General features: G+C 47.9%; 1 protein-coding gene across 1 annotated transcript in view; it reads right to left on the bottom strand.

Annotated features, from left to right (window-relative positions):
• Positions 1-11169: 11169 nt before the first annotated feature.
• Positions 11170-20452, bottom strand: part of SLC4A11 (solute carrier family 4, sodium borate transporter, member 11) — a 200921-nt gene continuing 191638 nt past the window's right edge. The window contains exons 18-20 of the mRNA XM_010002329.1: positions 16920-17115; positions 14806-14975; positions 11170-11233 (exon numbers count right to left, since the gene is read on the bottom strand). Coding sequence (XP_010000631.1) covers positions 11170-11233; positions 14806-14975; positions 16920-17115 — 430 coding nt within the window. The remainder of the gene's footprint in view (positions 11234-14805; positions 14976-16919; positions 17116-20452) is intronic.

Below are 20452 nucleotides of genomic sequence, written 5' to 3'. Positions count from 1 at the left end.
AAAGAGTGAACTATTTGGATGATTCCTCTGGAGTTTCCAAGAGACACCTTCAGCCCTACAGCTGGAGCTCACAGCTGGAGTCACCCATTTGCCAGACTTTCATCAGCCAGCCAGTCTCATTAGTGCTCATTATTTATTCAAATGCACGTCCATGTGCAGCATTTCCACCTCCCGCTCTCCCATTCACCACACCCAAGAGTTTTGGGCAGAGCTGGATATTAAAGCATCTGCACTGATTTAGGTGCTGATTTAGGGGTTTTTTTTGGGCTCAGACAGAGGGTCATGCAGCACCAAACTGGTCCCATTACCTGGGGACCATTCAGACTCCAGAAGGGGAGAAACAAGTGATGCAGAGCAAACATTCCTGGCCAAACCTTTCACAAAACCCACGAGGATACAGCCCTTGGGAGAGCAGCAGGGAGAGGGAAAGTTATTTCAGGACATGACAGGAAGCCTGGAGCTGGAAAGGGGAGCTGTGCCTGCACAGGGGTGACCTGGCAGCACTGGGGAACACTCAGGGCTTCCCCATAAGACTTAGAGCAAAACCATCAAGGTTTTGGAGCAAGCTCCTCCAGCCCATGGCTGCTACATGCAGCAGGACAAGGAGTGATGGTTTTAAAGTACAAGAGGGTGGATTCAGACTAGGAAGACATTTTTGACACTGAAGGTGGTGAGACCCTGGCCCAGGTTGCCCAGAGAGGTGGGAGATGCCCCATTACCCCTGGAAACATTCCAGGTCAGGCTGGACAGGGCTCTGAGCAACCTGGTCTAGTTGAAGATGTCCCTGCTCACTGCAGGGGGGTTGGGCTGGATGAGCTTTAAAGGTCCCTTCCCACCTAAACCAGAAGGCAGATGCTCCAGGTCTGGGGCCAGGCTAATCTTGCACCCACCAGCTCCCCATTTTGAGCCCTGCCAGACTTCCTGTTGATGCCACCAGGAGAGGGTCAGGGAGGGGGGCTGAGACCTTTTGGTGTGTCGGGGCAGTGGAGCAAGTACTCCAGGTTTGGGAACGAGCCGGCTCCTTGCCTTCTGTTGTCTGTCCCCTAGATGGCACCTGGTCTCTAGCAGATCAGCTCCCTGATGCAACCCAGCAGGGTCTGGTTCCTGGGAAGGCTGGGGGCTGCATCTTGGTTTTGCCAGAAAACAAACAACCTTAAAACCCACCCAAAAGGCTAAAAAAAAAATGGCTAGGAAAAAAAAAATTAGCTACAACCAGTTGTTCTTCTGGCTCCTACACCAGGAACGCTAGGAACCTGACCCATTGTTGGCTGCAATGTTGCTTCTCCATCCCTCCCCAAAGGCAGTGAATGGGGATAAGGAGCCCCTTCCCAGCAGCAGATGCACATCTGGGGGCAGCAAGGGAACCCACCGGCTCAGGATCAGTCCTTGGGGTCAGGATCAGACGTTGCAGGGTGGGGAAGCCCAGGGAGGAACACACCAACACCCTCACCAGTGTAAACCAAGCAGGACACTGAGGACACAAATGTACAGACCAAGTCCTCGTGTCAGTTTGAGGAAAACCCAGACACAACCACCCCCAACCCCCCCCTTTTTCCATCTCCTCCATGCCAAGACACAGGACAGAGAGAAGTGGGCACTGGCAGTCCCACAGGTGGCACCTCTGGGGCCCAGCACCTCTTTGAACAGTTTATCCATCTCGATTTTTGGCCAGTGGGGATTTCGGCTCCTCCTGCAAAGCTCCTGGCAGGGCATTGCATGGGTGTCCTGGTGGGAAAGGAAGGTCATGGTGGGGAAAAGGACATATCCCCACCTGACTCTGTCCTTCCCTGGCTAAGATCTGCACCCAATGCCCCTGGCATTTAAGCTGACTATTATTAGACACCTGCTTTGATTGGGGACACTTTGCACCTCTAGGGTGATGGCCTTGCCAGGCTGCAGGTGCCCACCAGGTTAAACCCCACCCAGGGACAGCCAGGTGGTGACAATCCCCCTGCCCACCCTCTCCCTGCTCCCCAGCACCCATTCCAAGGGGATTGCTGCATCTTCATGCATGTATGGTCCTGGAGTAGCACTGAGTTCATCGTTACTCCCCACTCCAGCCCAAAGGTGCTGCTCAACCTTCCCACCTTTCCAGAGCTGCTCCTGTGCAACAAGCACAGACCTAAGGAGAGATCCCCATGGAAAAGGCTGTTCAGAGAGATCCTAAGCCCAGATGACCCCATAGCTCTCAGGATGCTTTCTATGATGGGTTCACAAGCACTTCTTACACCTTGAGTCTGTTCTAGGGACCTTCCTGCCTGGCCAGGAGGGAGCAGCCTTGGCCAGGAACACACTCTCACTCTCCAGTCTTCTTGCAAGAGGAGCCCCAGGGGTTCAGGACCATCACCCCCACACACACCAGCCTCCATCACAGACCAAGGCCTCATGGAGTGGGGGGGACATTTGCCCCATGCCCCACTCCCCTCCCACCCCAAGCTGCCCAGTCCTGGCACCAGCTTGAGCATCTCTCTCTTAGGGGATGTTTGCCCAGCAGACACAGTCTGAGCACTCCTTCACTGCCCAGGGCCTGGCACATCCTGAGGGTCCTTGTGGCAGAACACAGAGCAGCTCAGGTCCCACAAATGTCAGGCTGCCCACATGCTGAACACCCCTCCCAAGGGATCCCCACGAGGACTGTTTCCCCTTTTCCCAACAGCCTGTTCACACAGGTAGAGATAACACCTCTAACTGAAGAGGGTTCCAAACATCACTTCCAGGGCAGCTTGTGCTGATGGAGACCAGAACTGACCCTCTGCATGGAGGATGAATCCCCCAGGACATGGGAAGATGCAATGGCTGGAGGTAAGGAGCAAGTTCACAGACTCTGGCTCCTCCCAGATGATCCCACCAGCCCCACAGGGCTTGTGTCCAGCTGCAAAAAGCCCTTGGATGCAAAATGAGCTCCTCAAGGATCCTGATGGGCTAGGGCACCTGGAGAGCAGCTACCCAAGCCTGGGTTCCATGGTAGGTATCTAGTGAATTAGCTCCTTGGAGAAACAGATCACGCTCAGGCTGCCATGGGACACAAAACTGACCAGATTTTGGGCTCAGCTGTGGTTTGGCTGGTGCCACAGAAGCCAGAGCCACAAGGGCAATGCTAGCCAGGTCTGGCTGCACCATGTCATTGTGGTGGGTTCCCTGCTCATGGCAGGGGGGTACCAACTTGGTGATCTTTAAGGTCCCTTCCAACCTTAGTGGTTCTATGATCTATGACTCTATGCCAGTTATTTCTTGAACCTCTCCAGAGGAGACTCCACACCCTCCCTGGGCAGCCTGTCCCAGGGCTCTCTCACCCTCACCCTAAAGAAGTTTCTCCTCATATTTCCATGGCACTTCCCATGTTCCAGCTTGTGCCCATTGCCCCTCATCCTGTCCCTGGGCACTGCTGAGCAGAGTCTGGCTCCATTCTCCTGCTCCCACCCTGAGATACCTGTAGGCATTGATAAGGTCTGTCCTCAGCCTTCTCTTCTCCAGGCTGAACAGCCCCAGTTCTCAGCCTTTCCTCATCAGGGAGATGCTCCCCAGGCAGCTTCATCACTCATGTTCCTTCCACTCACAGTGGAGATGCTCAGATGCTACAAGTGTTGGGGATTCCAGAAGCATCTCAGCTACAGGGATCCCCCCTAGTCCCCAGAGCAACACATCCACCAGCACCAGGAGATCAGCCCAAACACTGCTGGAAGCTAAAGTTTAAACAAAGGAGACTGATCAGGCACAAACTAGAATTATATAAACAGTACAGTTATTTTTATTTTGTTTTAAAATACAGAGTTTCCTTAGACAATAAAGGAATTCCCTTCTCCCCACCCAAAGCAACTCTTACCAGAAGAAATAAGTCACTGTAAAATCAACCCCAGGTCAAGGCATGTGCTTTAAGAGCATCTTCAGCAAGTGCAGCATCTAGAGGCCCTCTCTCCCAAAACAGGAACATGTGCTTTCCCTCACTTCAAATAGTTCATAGAATCACTAAGGTTGGAAGGAACCTCAAAGGATCATCCAGTTCCAACCCCCATGCCATGAGCAGGGAACCACTAGATCAGGCAGCACAAAACCTCATCCAACCTGGCCTTGAAAACCTCCAGGGATGGGGCATCAACAACCTCCCTGGGCAACCCATCCCAGTTCCTCACCACCCTTAGAGTGAAGAATTAATTTCTTCCTAATATCTCACCTAAATCTCCCCTCTCTGAGTTTAAAACCATCGCCCTTTGTCCTGCCACTGCCCTCTCTGGTGAAAAGCCCCTCCCCAGCAATCCTCAGCAATCTGTGACAGGAACCTCCTGCTCACCAAACAGGGCAATACTTAACCAGTTACGTGCCACAGGAGACGTTTGGAAGGGAAACCCATCACTGGTCTTCTTCTGGTGGGCTGCAAACCACCCCTGTTCAGCAGCTCCATGAGAATTCACCTGCAGAGGGATGTGATGTGAGATGAGCCAGCTCTGCCTCAGGAAGGTTCCTCCTCTTGGTATCACCTCTTCAGACCTTATCTTGCATTTGACACTCCCTCCAAGGGAAGCAGGAGGGGAAGGGAAGGAGTATTTAAGCTACAGCCCTTTTCTCAGGTCAGACCAATGCTCAGGAGTGGGTACTTAGGAGAAAGAAGGGGTTTTTTGTCTTTAGTAGGACAGGTTTTTTTTCTGGGGTAACATCTGTGTGGGAGCAAGGTCCAACTTCACATCAGTGAAGAGGACAGGGAGAAGCAGAGGGGCTACACACTCCCAGAAAGGACAGAGCACTAAACCAGCCAACTCAGACCTGCTGGGTCCTGCTTCAGATCATGGCCCAGCACCTGCCAGGGACAGCCCCATCCCAGCAGTCCCAGCTTCCAGATGTGGGCACTTTAAGACCAGGCTCCTGTGTAGACTTTGGCATCAGAAGTCAGGGAGGCAGCTGCCAACACCTGGGCAGGCAAAAGGAGCTCAGCCATGAGGATGTGAATCACCTAGAAGTTTATGTGGGCAGGCTGGGGCTCTGCTGGGGATGCAGCTTGAAACTGGTGGCACTGGTCCCAGGTTTGAGAGGTTCAGAAAGAAGTGATGCTGTAGGTATGTGCTTTAAACACCAGCAGGGTGGGTAGCACAGCTCCCAAGGTGAGCAGGTGGGGAAGAGGGGGGCACTGCATGAGCTCAGTCACTCAAATGTCAACCAACCACCTCCTGAAATCATCTGCAAGCCTGGAGATGCCACCTCTCATGGCACCAGGGGCTGCATCTTCTGCTCCAGCCACGTTACCCTGCCATCACTTGTATGGACAGTTGCAGAGACCATCCAGCCACGTGGAATTTGTCTGAATTCAATGCTTGGGAAAAACCCAAACATGCTGAGGGACCCAAGGGTGCTGATGGACATGCAGCAAGAACTGATCTCAGCCCTTCAGCAAATCTCCCAAGCACCCAAACTGCTACCCCAGCTGCTGAACTTGATGTTCTGATTTTCTGCAACCCCGGATCTCATCAATACTCAGAGTGATTAAGGATGGAGGGAACTTCAAGACCATCCAGTTCCAACCCCCCTGCATGGGCAGGGACACCTCCCACCAGCCCAGGTTGCTCCAAGCCCCATCCAACCTGCCCTTCAACACTGCCAGGGATGGGGCAGCCACAGCTTCCCCTGGGCAACCTGGGCCAGTGCCTTCCTACCTTCATGATGAAGAATTTCTTATTTGTTTCTGACCTACATCTCCCTTTGAGTTTAAAACCATTACCCCATGTCCTATCTCTTCTCTCTCTGGTGAAAAGCCCCTCCCAGCTTTCCTGGAGCCCCTTCACTACCAGAGAGTTGTGTTGTTTGTTTTTTTTAAATTATAAATAATTAAAATACTAAAAAGCAGCACAGCTCAAGTCAAGAGGGAGAGTATTTAAGTGCAACCTGTTTTTTTCCAGCTCCTTGCCATTATCTTCACCTTTGGAACACTCACCTGCAGCTAAAAGAGGGACACAGCCCCTGCAGCAGCAAGAATCTGCCCCAACAGATGAATCTGCCCCAACAGAGGACCCACTTGAGGTGCTACACACATCCCTTCTCCTCCTCCAAGCACAGACCTCAGCTCTCCAGGAGAGCAGCTCTTGGCAGCAGAGATGCAGATGGGGAGCAGAAGGCAGCAGCTCCTCTGGGACACACTCTTCATGTTTAATGAGCCATCAGAAAAGTGCCAAGTGACCCAAGCTCAGGCAGAGTTTTCTGCGAGGGCAAGAAAGGCACAGCCAAGGATTTGAAAGGAAAACAACACAAAAGCTGTAAAGTGCTAATTTGTGTTCCTAAAGCGTGTACTCCAGGTATTCCCTTGTCTGCTCTTTAGACAATATTGATGGTTTGCTCTTTGCAACCAGATCTGCAGCCAGGAGTGTAATGGGCAGGGCTTGGTACTTGAATGTTTTAATTAGATATGAAAACAGTTAAGGGAAGGACTGTTCTTACATCCACAGGCCTCAGCACAGATAGAAAAAGGGGCAAACCCTTCCCATGATGTCTATTAAGTTGTTTTGGAAGCTTGACAGATGACAGGACAGCTCAACTGGAACACTGCAGAGATCATCTGAAGAGATGCAGAAGACAGTGTAGGACAATTATGAATCCTTCATAATTGCTTATTATGGCAAAGAAAGCCCCAAGGGGGCAGCTGCTGCTCAGACACAGGCTCCAGTTCTCTGGAGGAACAAATATCCACTTGGCAGCACATCCACAGGGGGGGATGCCAGAGAGCCAACTTGCAGAGAAGGGCTGGGGCAGATGATGACAGAGGAAATGGCTTGCACTGAAGTTTTGGGAGGATGGACACAAGAGATGAGGTTCAGCCAACCCTGGGTCTGGACTTGAACCTTCTCCAGGCAGGTAGAACCACTATGAAGGGCAGAAACAGGACACTGTGAACAAGAGAAAAAGCTTGATCCAGGAGCAAGAAGGACAGATGCCAACAGACAGGGGGCATTCATGCCTAGTGGGACACAGACTGGAGAATGATCACTGCTTTTGGTGACATGGCATGTTTCAGGTCCCTTTTTTTGTCACTGAGAACACCACAGAAACAACCCAAACCTTTCCCTCCAACCCCCAAGCATTCTCCAGCTGTAACCAGCTTCATGTCTCTTCAGAGTGCCCACAGAACATGGCCCAGCAGCAGTTGCTGAAGCAGCCAAACTCAAGATGCAGGAGTTGACAAACAGTTCCAGTCTTCTGGTACAGCTGGGGGTAGGGACCTTTTGGGGAGAACTCTCTGCCCTACAGTACATGGAAAGGTGACCATTAACATCTTTGTTTTCAGAGCATCCCAGTTCAGAGGTCATGAGGAAGTGTCTCTAATGTCCTTGGGCTCACCTCAAAGTACTTCACCAGATGGCAGCTCTGAAGCAAACCAGTTCTCTTCCTTTCCTCCAACCCCATCCTCTTGCAACAATGCACTGATACATACCCAAGGGGAGCCTGACATTTATTAATCACTTCAAACGTTGACACCAGAGAATGTGGGTAGTATTGCTTTGGAAGTTTGTCATACTTGCTTCCTAAGCAATCTAGAAAGTGCTAAGCAGTCCATGTTTTCACCAACACTCCTTCATTTACACAGAGCAACATCTATTTCCACACACAGCGTGTCCACAGTCTTTCTGAAGGCAACAAAATAAGTCTCAGACCAACAAAACTATTCAGGTATAACTCCAATTTTAATTGTCAAGCTAACTTCTAGCTCCTACATTCAATGCAAAGATCAAAAACTACAAGTTTGAGAGCAGAAGTTTATTCCATCTCCAGTTTCTGATCGTTTTTGGCAGCTGTCAAAAGATCACTTCCCAAATCCACACGTTTCAGAAGCTTTTGACTGCCTTGGGGTTCCAGCTGAACATCATGGACTCCCTTCATAGCTATCAACATCTTTCAAACCCAGTTCTTTGGCAACAGTTACACAGAGCATTGTGCGTATACAAAGAGCTTGTCATAAAACTTCTTTTACATTCTAATTGTCTGAACCTTCACAGAAGTATTAAAGTGCTCAATCATCTCTGAACAAACTCGCCTCCCCTGGTTAGCCTACTTCCTGGAAAAGCCTGCACTTTGGTCAGCAAAACCAGAAGCAAACAAGAAGAGAAAAGGTACTTGTATGGGAAAATAAAAATAAACCCTCTGCAGGATCATTTCAGTCCTTCTCACGTGTCCCTTCTTACCCATCCATTGAGACGTGGGGCCAAATGTCCAACCAGTCTAAGTCCAGGTTGTGCTGGTTTCCCAGCAGTTGATTCTTTGGCCCCTCAATGTCTATTGAAAGAAAACCCTGTGCAACAGGATCCTACTGATGCTACAAAGAAAATAGGAACACTGAGGCCACTCTGGTAAAGCAACAGCAACTAAAGAGAGAAATGAGTGTTGTGATGGATGTTGAACCCTTCCAAGCCAACTGGACTTCAAATGATCTCAGCCACATCTGTCACTAGCTTAAATGGATGCTTTCTAGCAGGATTTACACGGGGACATTTTCAGTCCTTCAGAGCTGGGGGATGGAGGGTGCACCTCAAAACTACTTCCTCTGGCAAGACCTCCGTGCCAGTTCACCCCACTGTGCTCTGTGCTGGAGGGAATCCCACCCAGAGCCTCTGCTCTTCCTGAAAGCCACATTCCCTTGCACATGTCCTCTCCTTTCTCCAGCACAAGTCCAGCCAGCCCACAGGGTGACTCCTGCCTGCCAGGAGCCGAGACACCAGAAACACAACCCCAGGACACGGGCGTTTAACAGCTTAACCACGGAGTGATGCTTTTCATTCTACCTTTGGGTAAATCTTCTGACACCCGTGGGAAAAGCATGTTATTTAAGCATCATCAGACCTTTGCACTCCCTGTCTTACAACAGGTCCTGAGCTGTTTGCTGTCACCTGCTCTTTTTCTGTTGACTGAAGATCAGACCTGCTTTTGCCACCTCCGCCTTCACGCTGCCCCCAGGTCCTGTTGACTCTTTGTTCTCTTCTTTCCACACGCAACATTTGAGGAACAGCTATGAGTGAGCTCCCCACAGAAGTGACTCAAAAAGCCAGGAAATACTGTCAACACACAGTTTTAGACCTGCTGTCATGCCACTTCCCAGCTGTGGCAGGAGTTACCCTCTGCTGAGGGCCCAAAGCAGGGCGTTACCTGCTTGGATGCTCTGGGGTGGTCAGCAGGGGTTTGGTGCTACATGAAGGTCAGGCTTCCAAGGTTGCTTGACTTGCTGAGGGCTTTCTCCCCCCCACCCCAGGACTGTGCAGGGATAATAAAAGCCACCTCCACTTTCTTGGGAATACTGCTCTCCTCCATCAGGTATGGACATGAAGATGAAGGGTTTCGTAAGAAAAGAAAACCATAGGTTTTCATACATGTTTTAGAGCCACAGGCAGCTACTTCAAGATGAAACACCATCTGATATTTAGTGCAAATACACCAAATCTTCAGTACCTAGAGTCTGGCTTGGCTTCAGCACAGGAGCTTTTGACTCAATGCCTTCCTCTCTCCTTACAGAGTTGGTTTTCCTCCTCCAGCAGAGGAACATTCCATCAGTTTGGGCACATGCTGCTAAAAACCTGGCACGGTTTAGTGGGCAAGCAACACTTTTCTGTGCTAAAAATGTATTTGCATTTCATTTTAGATGACTCTTCTCCCCTGGTTTCTCCTGTTTGGCAAGTTCATTACTTTCAGAGGTCCACATTTTCCTTAACACTTTACCCTGTGATCTGGAGTGTGCAGCAAAGGACAAGCACTGAGCTAAAGGGGCAGCTTGTTTCACAGTACTCCAAGTAAGAAAACTGACCATAGTACAAGCAAAATTAAATAAACTGAAACTTAAAAGACAGCAGAAATTAGATTCATCCAGAAATATAATATAATGTCTGGGAGTGGGGAAAACTGGAGATTAGCTACATAAACAGAACCAATGAAATGACCAACAAATATTGATTAGGCGAAGGAGGAAAACTTTCATGGCATGCTGTACATTAAAATTAAATGCAAAATTCACACATGTTGGAGCATCATGACAGGATTATGAAGGTCTCAAGCCATGGGAAGAAGAAAGCAAAGGAACACCTTGAAGAAGGCAAAGGAACACCTTGAAGAAAGCAAAGGAACACCTTGAAGAAAGCAACACATGAACAAAAACAGTAACTGAGCAGCTTCAGAAGGAAAAAGAAAAAGCAGCACTGAAGCAGAGAACAAGAATAGGGTCAGGACATCACAGGTAACACTGAGTGCACAAAACACTTTTGATATCTTGAAAGAATCAGGCCTATTTGTATTCTATGCAAAATATATACACAAATCCATATGTATATATGTACACATAGGCACTACTGTACATATGTATATGCAATCATCAACACAACTGCCCCCTGACAGGTTTCTGACTCTGGGTGCAAGCAAGAAGGGTGCAGTTGTGCAAAGCTACACTTCCTGTATTTCATTACTGAGAAGAAATGGGAGAAAGATCCAAAATAATTCCCAGATGTGGTTTCATCAACATCACCCCACAGCCCAACCTCTGAACGTTTCCAGCTCGTTTGTAGGAACTGAATATTCACCCAAAGCTGTGGATTCTATTGGTACAAATCAGATCTGTTTCCAACCCTGAGGAGATGGCCAGACAGCTCTCCTGCCCATCAGTGGCTTCACATCAGGCCACCCCACACAGAATACCAATTTGGGAATGCTGGATGCATGGGAAAGGGAATTCCAAGGCCAGAACAGGAGTGTCATTCCGTGGGAGAAGGGTCAGTTGCTGTCCTCGTAGTGTTTGGGAAGAAAACGTGAACGTGGTGCATAAGAAAAAAAACCACCCCAAAACCAAAACACAACAAAACATTTCCCCCCCCCACCCCTCAAACAACGGAACACGTGACAACTCTGAGAAGGCATGCTCCATGCTGAGCTTTGGGGTTTCCAGTTTTGGGATGTGGGAAGCAGCATTTCCATGGAGCTTGCTTGTCTCGTGGCTCCAAAGAGCAGCGGCCTCCCGAGTCCAAGGCTGGTTTGGTCTGACACTTCAGTGCTCAATTGGGCTTTGATATGTCTGCATTACCAATGCCATAGGAGAGCAGAAAGAGAGTGGAGAGAAAAAAAAATAAAGAACTGCAAATAGATTGGTTTATGCCTCAGCAAAGCCACCTTCCCACTCCGAGGGAGCTGCCCTCGCTGCTCAGTGTCAGAGGAGCCTGTTTAATGCTCTGCATCCATAGCATCCAAGTACTTGGCTTCAATGATCTTAGGGAGCAGGTTATACCTAAGAAGAAACCAGAGAGAGGGAATTAGTGCTTGTTGTAACCTCATGCAACATCTCATCTGTCCCAGGACTCTCAGCTGAGTTTGTCCATGGCCATGCAGCACAACAGATTCACTCAGATGAAGGGGAGAGGGAGTGGGAAGTAAAACCAACCAACCCTGCAAGCAAAGAGGAAAGAGAACTTCCTCATCCTCAGATGAGAAAAGTCCCTTTCCTAGAGCACTGTCATCATGAAGTCTTCAAGATGCCAAAAATGTACCACCTCACCCAGCCCACAGCTCTGCTGCTGGTTGGAGCTGAGGCAGCAGCCAAAGCTTCCTGACAGTTTGCTAGCAGGTGGGTGGCTTTGCCAAGAATCCCCATCTACTTCCAGTATCTACTTTTGTTACTGCTTTCCCTGTGTTTTCCCAACACAAAAGCCCCAGTTGATGCAGCCTCACAGTCACAGAAGCACAGAATGGTTGGGGTTGGAAAGGACCTTAGGAGGTCATCGTGTCCAACCCCCCTGCCAGAGCAGGGCAACACTGTCCACACCAAGCATGGAGAGATCACAGGAGAAACCCTCCTCTAAACTGACAGGCCTGGCTCACAGAACTGCATACGTGGGCTATTTATCTTGCACCTCCACAGTTCTGCTCATACCCCAGGCCACTCCTTTCAGCTCTCCCACAAAGAAGTTTTAACAGACATTTCAGAAGCTTTGGTCTTTAGGGAAGCACCAAACACATCATCAAGAACAACATAAGGAGGACATGGAGCTCCTGGAGAATGTTCAGAGGAGGCCACAAAGATGCTCAGAGGGCTGGAGCAGCTCTGCTCTGGGGACAGGCTGGGAGAGCTGGGGGGTTCAGCCTGGAGAAGAGAAGGCTCCAGGGAGACCTTAGAGCACCTTCCAGTGCCTGAAGGGGCTCCAGGCAAGCTAGGGAGGGGCTTGGGACAAGGGCAGGGAGGGGGGGGATAAAGGGGAATGGATTAAAAGTGGAAGAGGGGAGATTTAGGTTAGACATCAGGAAGAAATTCTTGGCTGTGAGGGTGGTGAGACCCTGGCCCAGGTTGCCCGGAGAAGCTGTGGCTGCCCCATCCCTGGCAGTGTTGAAGGGCAGGGTGGATGGGGCTTGGAGCAACCTGGGCTGGTGGGAGGGGTCCCTGCCCATGCAGGGGTTGGAACTGGATGGTCCCTTCCAACCCAAACCATTCTATGATTCTATGACTTGAAAGCACAGTAAGAGGCTAAGCAGGGATGTGACATTCATTTCTCCATCCCCACCTGGAGCCTGGTTTCCACTGGATCATGGAGACACTAATTCCCTTACTTTTGTTTTCTATTTGTTTGTTTGCAAGAGCAACCTCATGACTCAATGCATTTAGATGAGCAAGGCAAGGCACTGTAACAGTGTAACAATGCACCATGAAAGTTGCTCTCATTAAATCCTTCTGCATATTTAGTTTGACACTTGTCTTTGCTTAACAAGGAAGCTGTTCTTCAGCTGTTAAAATAGGGCACAGAGCATTAGAAGCCAGTTTAAGACCTGGAAGTGCCTTTTCAATAGAGATCCCAAACAGCACTATTCTGAAGCACCAGAAACTGCTTAGTCTGCCATGAAATAAAATGCATGAGAATCATAGAAACACAGATAAACATGACAGAGAACTTGGAATGAAGACTACTCCTTTCTGAGGACCTTAACCCTCTTTCTCCCCAGAGCAGGAATAGATTGTATCCAGAAACTAGTCACCTCAAAGCTCTGAATCCAAGCCAAGTACTGGGGATACCCAACAAGATCACTTTTTCTCCCAACACGCTGCTCTCCACTGCAACAAGAAGCCACTGAAGTTCTTGATCTTTCACATTAACACACCATGAATGGAAAAAAGATGGTCCTTCACCACTGACAATGCAAATCACGTGTCTGATGCTGTCAGACAGATGGAAACATAGCTTTGAGACAGACAACATGGCTGGTTTTCTGGGTGGGACACTTAACCGTGACTCACTCATCTGGGTTTGATTCTTGACTTTGACCCCTGGCTACTCTCCCATCTCCTCTTCCTTCCTTCACTTCTTAAAAAAAAATAAAAATAGATATAGCTATTTCTTCAACTCTGTCTCATCTATTTAGAGTGCCAAAGCTTTGTGAGAAAGTCATTGTTAACTACAAGGCTTATGTTTCGTGGTGCTGTCTTATCATCTGGAGTCCACAGAAACAAGATGAAGGCAAAAGGTGTAAGAACAAGGAAAACCAAGGGGAAACTTCTGTGGGGTGCCAGGTAGCACCATCTTCCCCTCAGCAGCAGGGCTGGTTATCCAGCTACTAGAAAAAAGCTGCCCTGGAAGAAGAAATGAGTTACCAACAGAGCTAGTGTAAGATGACAGTATCTTATTGACTCAAAAGAAGATAAAAGAAGATATATCTGCACTATTACATGACCTCACTTATTAGAAAATGGGGTTCTTTGAAAGCCCCACATTTCTTACACCATGTCCAACACTCAACTGTTTGGCAAAGAGTGTCCCACCTTTTCTTTTCTGTAGGCAGCTGCTTCTGTGCAGACCTACAATTCCCTCAAGAGTCACCCATCCAGAACTGCACACAGTTGAAGTACTCACCAGCCACTTAACCAGTCACCCAAGGTGATGCCTGTGTGAAGGCTGGGTGAGACACTCTTCTGATTCTGTCTCAAGGCTTCAGGATATTGTGGGGTTGTCCCAGTTTTAAAGATGCATTTCAAAACCAAACGTGGTCAGTTTGACCTGACTTATCATTTGCACTGGTATTCAGCAGTGCAGGAGGTTTCTAAGGTCCCCACAGCACTAAACCAAAGAGAAGGATTCCTCTTAAGAGACGTTTCTAGTTCTACTCTGAGCACAGGCCTTAGAAAATCAAATTGCAAAGCCATAAAGGACATGATCAAATGCCTAGAGGGAAGGCTCAGCATGCAACTTCTCAGGAAGACCAGGCACCTCTCAAACTGCACAGGAAGACTTATTTGCCTCTCTACTGGCTGTAAGAAAAGTACCTGCTAGCCCAGAACCCCTTGCACAACACCCAGCATCAGTGAAATCACAGGCTCTCTGCACTATTGCACCTCAAGCCTGAGGAGCTGGTGAAGAAGGGGAGGGACTGTTTACAAGGGCATGAAGTGATAGGAGAAAGGCCAATGGTCTTTAATCTAAATCTACCCTGCTCTAGTTTGACATGAGGAAGTTCTTTAGAAAGAGGGTGGTGAAGCACTGGAACAGGTTGCCCAGAGAGGTGGTGGAGGCCCCATCCCTGGAAACATTCAAGGTCAGGATTGACCAAGCTCTGAGCAACCTGATCTAATTAAAAAGGTCTCTGCTCACTGCAGGGGGGCTGGACTAGATGACCTTTAACGTTCCCTTCCAACTCTACTCATTCTATGATTCCATTAGATGAAAAGGTCACCATCATCCACTTCCAGGATCTGGCTACTCAGGAAAGTACCAGATGCCCCTCTAGATCACTCAGACTTCCTGCAGTCCCAGCCTGAAGACAAAAGGCACAAGAGACAGGAAAAAAGACAGCCAAGCTTTGTCCAGAAGAGCTTCCTACCTGATAGGGATCATCCCTATCATGATGAGTGGGAAGATCATCTTCATGTAGGGCAGTGGTGACATGCCAAAGCCACATAGGATGAGGAGCTGCAGGACCTGCAAGCCTGTGAAGTAGTGGATCTTCCTCTGGGGCACTCTGCGGATGTAATGTGTCGGAGGATAAGCAGTCTGGAAGAGAAGAATGACATGTTAGATATGCAGCTACCTGGGCTTGTGAGTGCAGGACATGGCAGAGGCTTTTGGACACAGGAGTTTTAAGGAACTCAATTTAAACACACACAATGTGCATCAACAGCAGAGTTCTCAACAGGTTCAACACCTCAACGCAGGATCCATAGGGTTAAAGCAGGTGCCTTAAGCCACAGCATTGGCAGCAACACGTAGATGATGACTGGGCACTAGAAACCAGGAGAAGAAAAGACACACTAAGTCTCCCTTTGGGAGCATCTGGAGTACAATAAAGTATCTTGGTAAATACAGTAATGATAATCTCTGAGTAGGATCATCAGAGCTTTGCAACAACATGTGTGGGGGTGTGCAAGGGGGTAATAGTACACTTCCCATTCCCTGGAAGTGTTCAAGAGCAGCTTGGATAGGGGTTGGAGAAACATGGCCTGGTGGGAGGTGTCCCTGCCCATGCAGGGGGGTTGGATCTAGATGGTCTTTAAGGTCCCTTACGACCCAAACCAGTGTGGGATTCTATGGTAAGCAGGTGCATTTGGCTGGTGTTACTGCCAGATGGTTTCTCCACCTGAATTCTGTCCTCTGCTGATCTGACTCCACACTTGCCCTTGGTGGTCCCATTTCTTGGTTTAACCTTGACAAGGGAAGATGAGGAAATGAGACTGGGGAGGTGTAGAAAGAGGCTGTAAGCAAGCTGCAGTGATTAACTCATAAACCACTCATTTTTGAGAAAGAAGAGAAAAAAGTAACACAAACAGGCTCAACGTTGCTCGCGGTTTCTTCTGACAGTGACTTGCTCGTGTCTGAGCACAGGCTTTGACTCACTGTCTATACATCAATGACAAGTATGAGCGACTGTCTGCTGGCACTGGTACAGCCTCCACGGATTTCAGATTGTGCCATGACTCACTAAAAGGTTTCCAGAAAAGGGAGATCTCCATATTTGAGAAGACTTTGATTTTTCCCAAAGCGAAGCTTGGAAAATTCCACAGATAAATCAGCACTAAACCCAGCAGTAATATTCCACATACACCAGTAACCATTCAATCCTCATGCAAAAAAATTGACATGACAAATAGAAGCTTTACCCGGATTTCAAGAGTTTTAACCTCTGGGATGTAAAATTAGAGGTCAAGACAGATTAGCAGAGATGCAGAACCAAATGGTGGGCTCATTAAGTCCTTGTTGCATAAGAGAAGGTGAGCTGGAGACTCCTTACAACTCCCAGGTACCTTCTTAGCAACTGTAACAGAGATGGTTTGAAAGCAAATTTTCCACATATCTTTTCAGCCCACATCAGAGGGGTTTCAAAACTGCAAGGCATTTTGTTTTGAGTTTAAAACCTTCTCTCGTGGTATTTGACACAAGTCACAATGAAATCACCAATCCTGGGGCTTTCTTGGGGAAAGCGAAGGTTGTAATTTACTCATTATCATGTGCTTTCTAGTACTTTTTAATGATTATTTTTTAAATGCACGGCCCCTGCAGCTGGCACTCATCACAGTGGGTTTTTAAAACTTATGAAAAACCTACATTCTGCTTTTTTTTTTTTTTAAAAAAAAAAAACATTGTTTGAAGGTATTTTGGATTCGCACTCTACACAGTTTAAGGGGCACCTTCACTGGTAGCAGCTATCCTGGCTTCTCTCACACACTTGTCTTTGCCTCTGGAGAACTGGCCTCCAGAGCAATTCTTAGATTGAAAAGGGAAGGATCACATCCAACACAATGCCCTGAACAAGAAATCTCCAACTCTTTTGTGGCAGGGAAATGCAGAAAGCCATTCATTTGGAATTTGAAAGGCAGAGGGGATGCAGCACAGTTCTACGAACAATTCAGCCACCACCTTTTTTTTTAACCCAACCTTGCCACTGCTGTTGCTTGACACTGCACTATCCTCCCAACTCATCTGACTGCTTTTTTTGTGTACCTGTTCTTTGAGCAGGAGAGCCACCCTTTCAAAGAGTTGGTTCCCATCAATGGAGGTAAATGCGATGTAGAGGAAGAGACCATAGAGGACCGGCTTTGGGATCCACTGGAGAGGGAAAGGGAGGAGGAGAAGCGAGAGGCCAACGAAGAAGTTTGCTACTAGACTTGTCAGTCGTGTCTCCTTCACGCTCACAATCCTGAAAGCAAGAAAACAGGGGTTTAGGGGAGTGGGATTCTATCCCAGTATCCGTGTCAGCTCCCGGCTGGGGCTCACCGCTCCGCGCTGCTGCAGGACACGTGCCGCTCGGGAAAGGGAAACTCATCTCCACTGCTCTGAGATCAGCACTTCTGGCCCCGTGCTGACATGGAGAAGGCAGAGCTCTGCTGGATCCAGGCCAGGCACTTAATCCACAGCTCAAACAGAGCAGCTGGAAAACCGCCAAATTCCCCTTCTGCAAAGCTCCGTAGATCCTATCCTGAACTAAATTGCCCTCTAAACTAATTCTGCTCAGCACATTTGAAAAACAAAACAAAAAACACAACAAAACCAACAACCACTACATAAAAACAACCCAAACCAAAACCACAACAACCAACAGAAACCCAAACCAGGCAGGAACCCTCTTTCTGGGCAGTAATGCTTTCCTTGATTTAGCCAGCACATCTGTAATTGGCGTCGATCCAAAAGAGAACTCGTTGGCTTCTACAGGAACTAGTGAAGCTCTTGTAACAAAACCTGTCTGCACCCTCCTGACTGCCAGGCAGCATCTTGGATGTCTGCAAGGAGCTCCTTGTTTACATGGAAGGGAAAGCTGAGAGGGAGCTGGAAACTTAATTCTGCTGTGGATAACTGCAGTTGTGCTGCAAATTGCCTATTACCATGCAAAGCAGATAATTAATTCATGCAAATTTTCCAGAGCTGACAGGCTACAGATTGATTTGGTTTTTTTATTGGGGATGGGGGGGAAAGCCAACCTGACAGGAAAGCTTGCAGCAACTTTCAGAGGCTGCTCAGGGGGATGAGAGGAGGTTGCTTTGTTTTCACTTCAACTACACTTGTGATCAGCTCCTAGTTTGGAAAAAAAAAGAGACCAGAACAATAGGAGGAAAGGAAACCCTCATCTTTCAAGACTGCTTACAGATGGAGAAAAGGAGGATTGTTACTCTGACTTTTTTTGAGATGATAAGTCCACCAATTCAGTGGATAAACTAGTGGATATCCTATTACCAGGATAAACTCTTGTCTGTAGGTTGTTCTGGTCTCATCCAGTGGCATCATTCCCTGGATGTCAGACCTTGTATTCCAAATGAACCCTCTACTCAAAATACTCGGAGGATTAACACAAGAGCCAGCCATGAGATCTACCAAAACACATTTCCCTCTTTGCATATTCACTGCTGGAACTTGGTAACCTCTTCTGTCCTAAAGAAGATTGCTTCCCACTGAATTCTTTCAGTGTAAAGTTTCTGAGAGTCTTGCTTATAAGTAAGGTCAGGTTGATCTGCAAATCAACACATTCAAGAGCAAAATGAAGCTGTGGGGATGAAGGAGCCTTCCACTCCTGTATTTTGAGAGAGGGAAAGGGTAACAGCTCAAGGCTTGATCTCAGGATTTGGAAAATGTGGCAGAATTAACATGGATGGTCATGAGACCTAAGGAACAGCAGGTATCACAAACAGTACACAAAGTCTTGAAGACAACACTAGAATTCCTTGATAAATAATGGGGCAGGTTGTACATACTATCCAGGATTACCAGGAGAGGATGCTTAGAAGGGACACAGAAGGTGTTAAACCTCTAAGTAACCTGCTCTCCTCTGGCTAGGGTTAACCAGCAGGGACTACAGCCTTCCTCCTTCCACACAGATACTGTTCAGATCCTCTTGTCAGTCTCCCAGATCAAGAGATCCCTGCCAATGCAGAAGCTGAGGTGGGGAAGAGTAGAGCACTTCACTCTGTTACCTGCAGACTGCTCTTGCCAGCTCTGGAGGAACAGGGACATCACCTGGGTTGTTATCATTTGACCCCTTTCATCACCTCCAGGTCTGGTTCAAGCCTCAGAGATGGCAGAGCCAAACAGCTTGAAGTGCAACTGCAAGTGCTAATTCAGGGGAATTGGACAGTCTGATAAGCATGTGTTCAGAATCTGGTTTGGCCCTTGAGGAAACAGCTCCAGAGGTCCTGTGCTGTTATGGAAATGAAGTAATTAATGGAGATTAAAGAGCATAATCCAGGCTCATTTCCCCAGAACCCTCTAAATACAACTAATACAGGATTGGCCATTTCTGACCTCCTCCATATGAGGAAGTGACAGCCTCTCTGCAGATTGCCTCATGAAATTCAAGTGGTTCTTTTACAGTGGAGAAGGAAATTTTGCTTTAATTGAGATAAATCTTTATCCTTGTTTATATCATCATCCTCACTGAGAGCTCTGAGTGCTGGAAAAGAGCCTACCAAAGGAGCTAGCACTGAAAGAGCTCCTGATTTTCTAATTGAGCTTCAGTATGTTTCTTTTTCAGCTGAGCTGGCTAAGAGGAAAAAATAAGGTGATATTGCTCAGTCTCCTGTTTATAGCTCAATGCTTTGCAGAGAGCAAAAAGCTTTAGTTTCAAAGGGAATTGAAATAACTAGGAAATCCACATTCCCTTCTTCACTCCCAATATCCAGTTGACAGCACTCATGTGCCTACCAGTTTGCCTCCAGCAGAGGAAGTGATGTGCTAGGAGAGAACACACTTAGGGAGATCAGGGCACCCCTCAGCCCTTTCAGGATAATCTTTGGAGCTATAACCAGGTTAGCATGAAAAAAGAGAGCTGTACACTGATCTTTTTGGGCAGCTGAGTGAAGAAGCAGAGGACTAGGGCACAGAAGATGGTCCTTACTTTGGGCACTGGACTTTATTTTGTCAAGGATAAGTCTGAATGTAGAAGACAATGGGTAGCAAAACAGGAAAAAAAGTCACCAGGGATTAAAATTAACAACAGAAGACACAGGAGGGAGGTTTGGAATGAGGGCTTCAATGTGTAAATTCTGCATCTCACAAAGAAACAAGAAAGCAGAAGCATCTCAGAGCAGATCATGGACACCAGGAGACCATTAAGACCCAATAGAACCCAAATTACAAAGTTTTTTGAACTAGGGTTTACTCAAGACAGAAAATTGTGGGCACAACTAGGAATACAAGCCCAAGGGACAGATCTCCCAGGAAAGGTCTGTGAAGGTATTGCAGGGAGCAGCAGCACTCAGCCATCCCCAGATGGGCAAGGTAACATCTGTCCATCACCAACCTAAAAAGGAACCGTGCCAGGTTGGGCTGGGCCAGCTGGCACCAAGACCAACACAAAGGCAAGGCTGAAATTAAAAGACAAACTCACTCCATCCCCTAAAGTAAATGACCACTTAGCCTCACTTTTGATAAGTGGCAACTCTGAAAATGGAAACCAAGACAGCCTAATTGAAACTAATAGCACGTGAGTGGAAATTACCACTTCTGAGCTAAAAGCACTCAACTGTAACACACTGAGATCAAACAGA

The sequence above is a fragment of the Chaetura pelagica genome, unplaced genomic scaffold (assembly GCF_000747805.2).
Source record: "Chaetura pelagica isolate M959 unplaced genomic scaffold, ChaPel_1.0 scaffold347, whole genome shotgun sequence".
Lineage (NCBI taxonomy): Eukaryota > Metazoa > Chordata > Aves > Apodiformes > Apodidae > Chaetura > Chaetura pelagica.
This window is presented reverse-complemented; position numbering and strand designations above follow the sequence as displayed.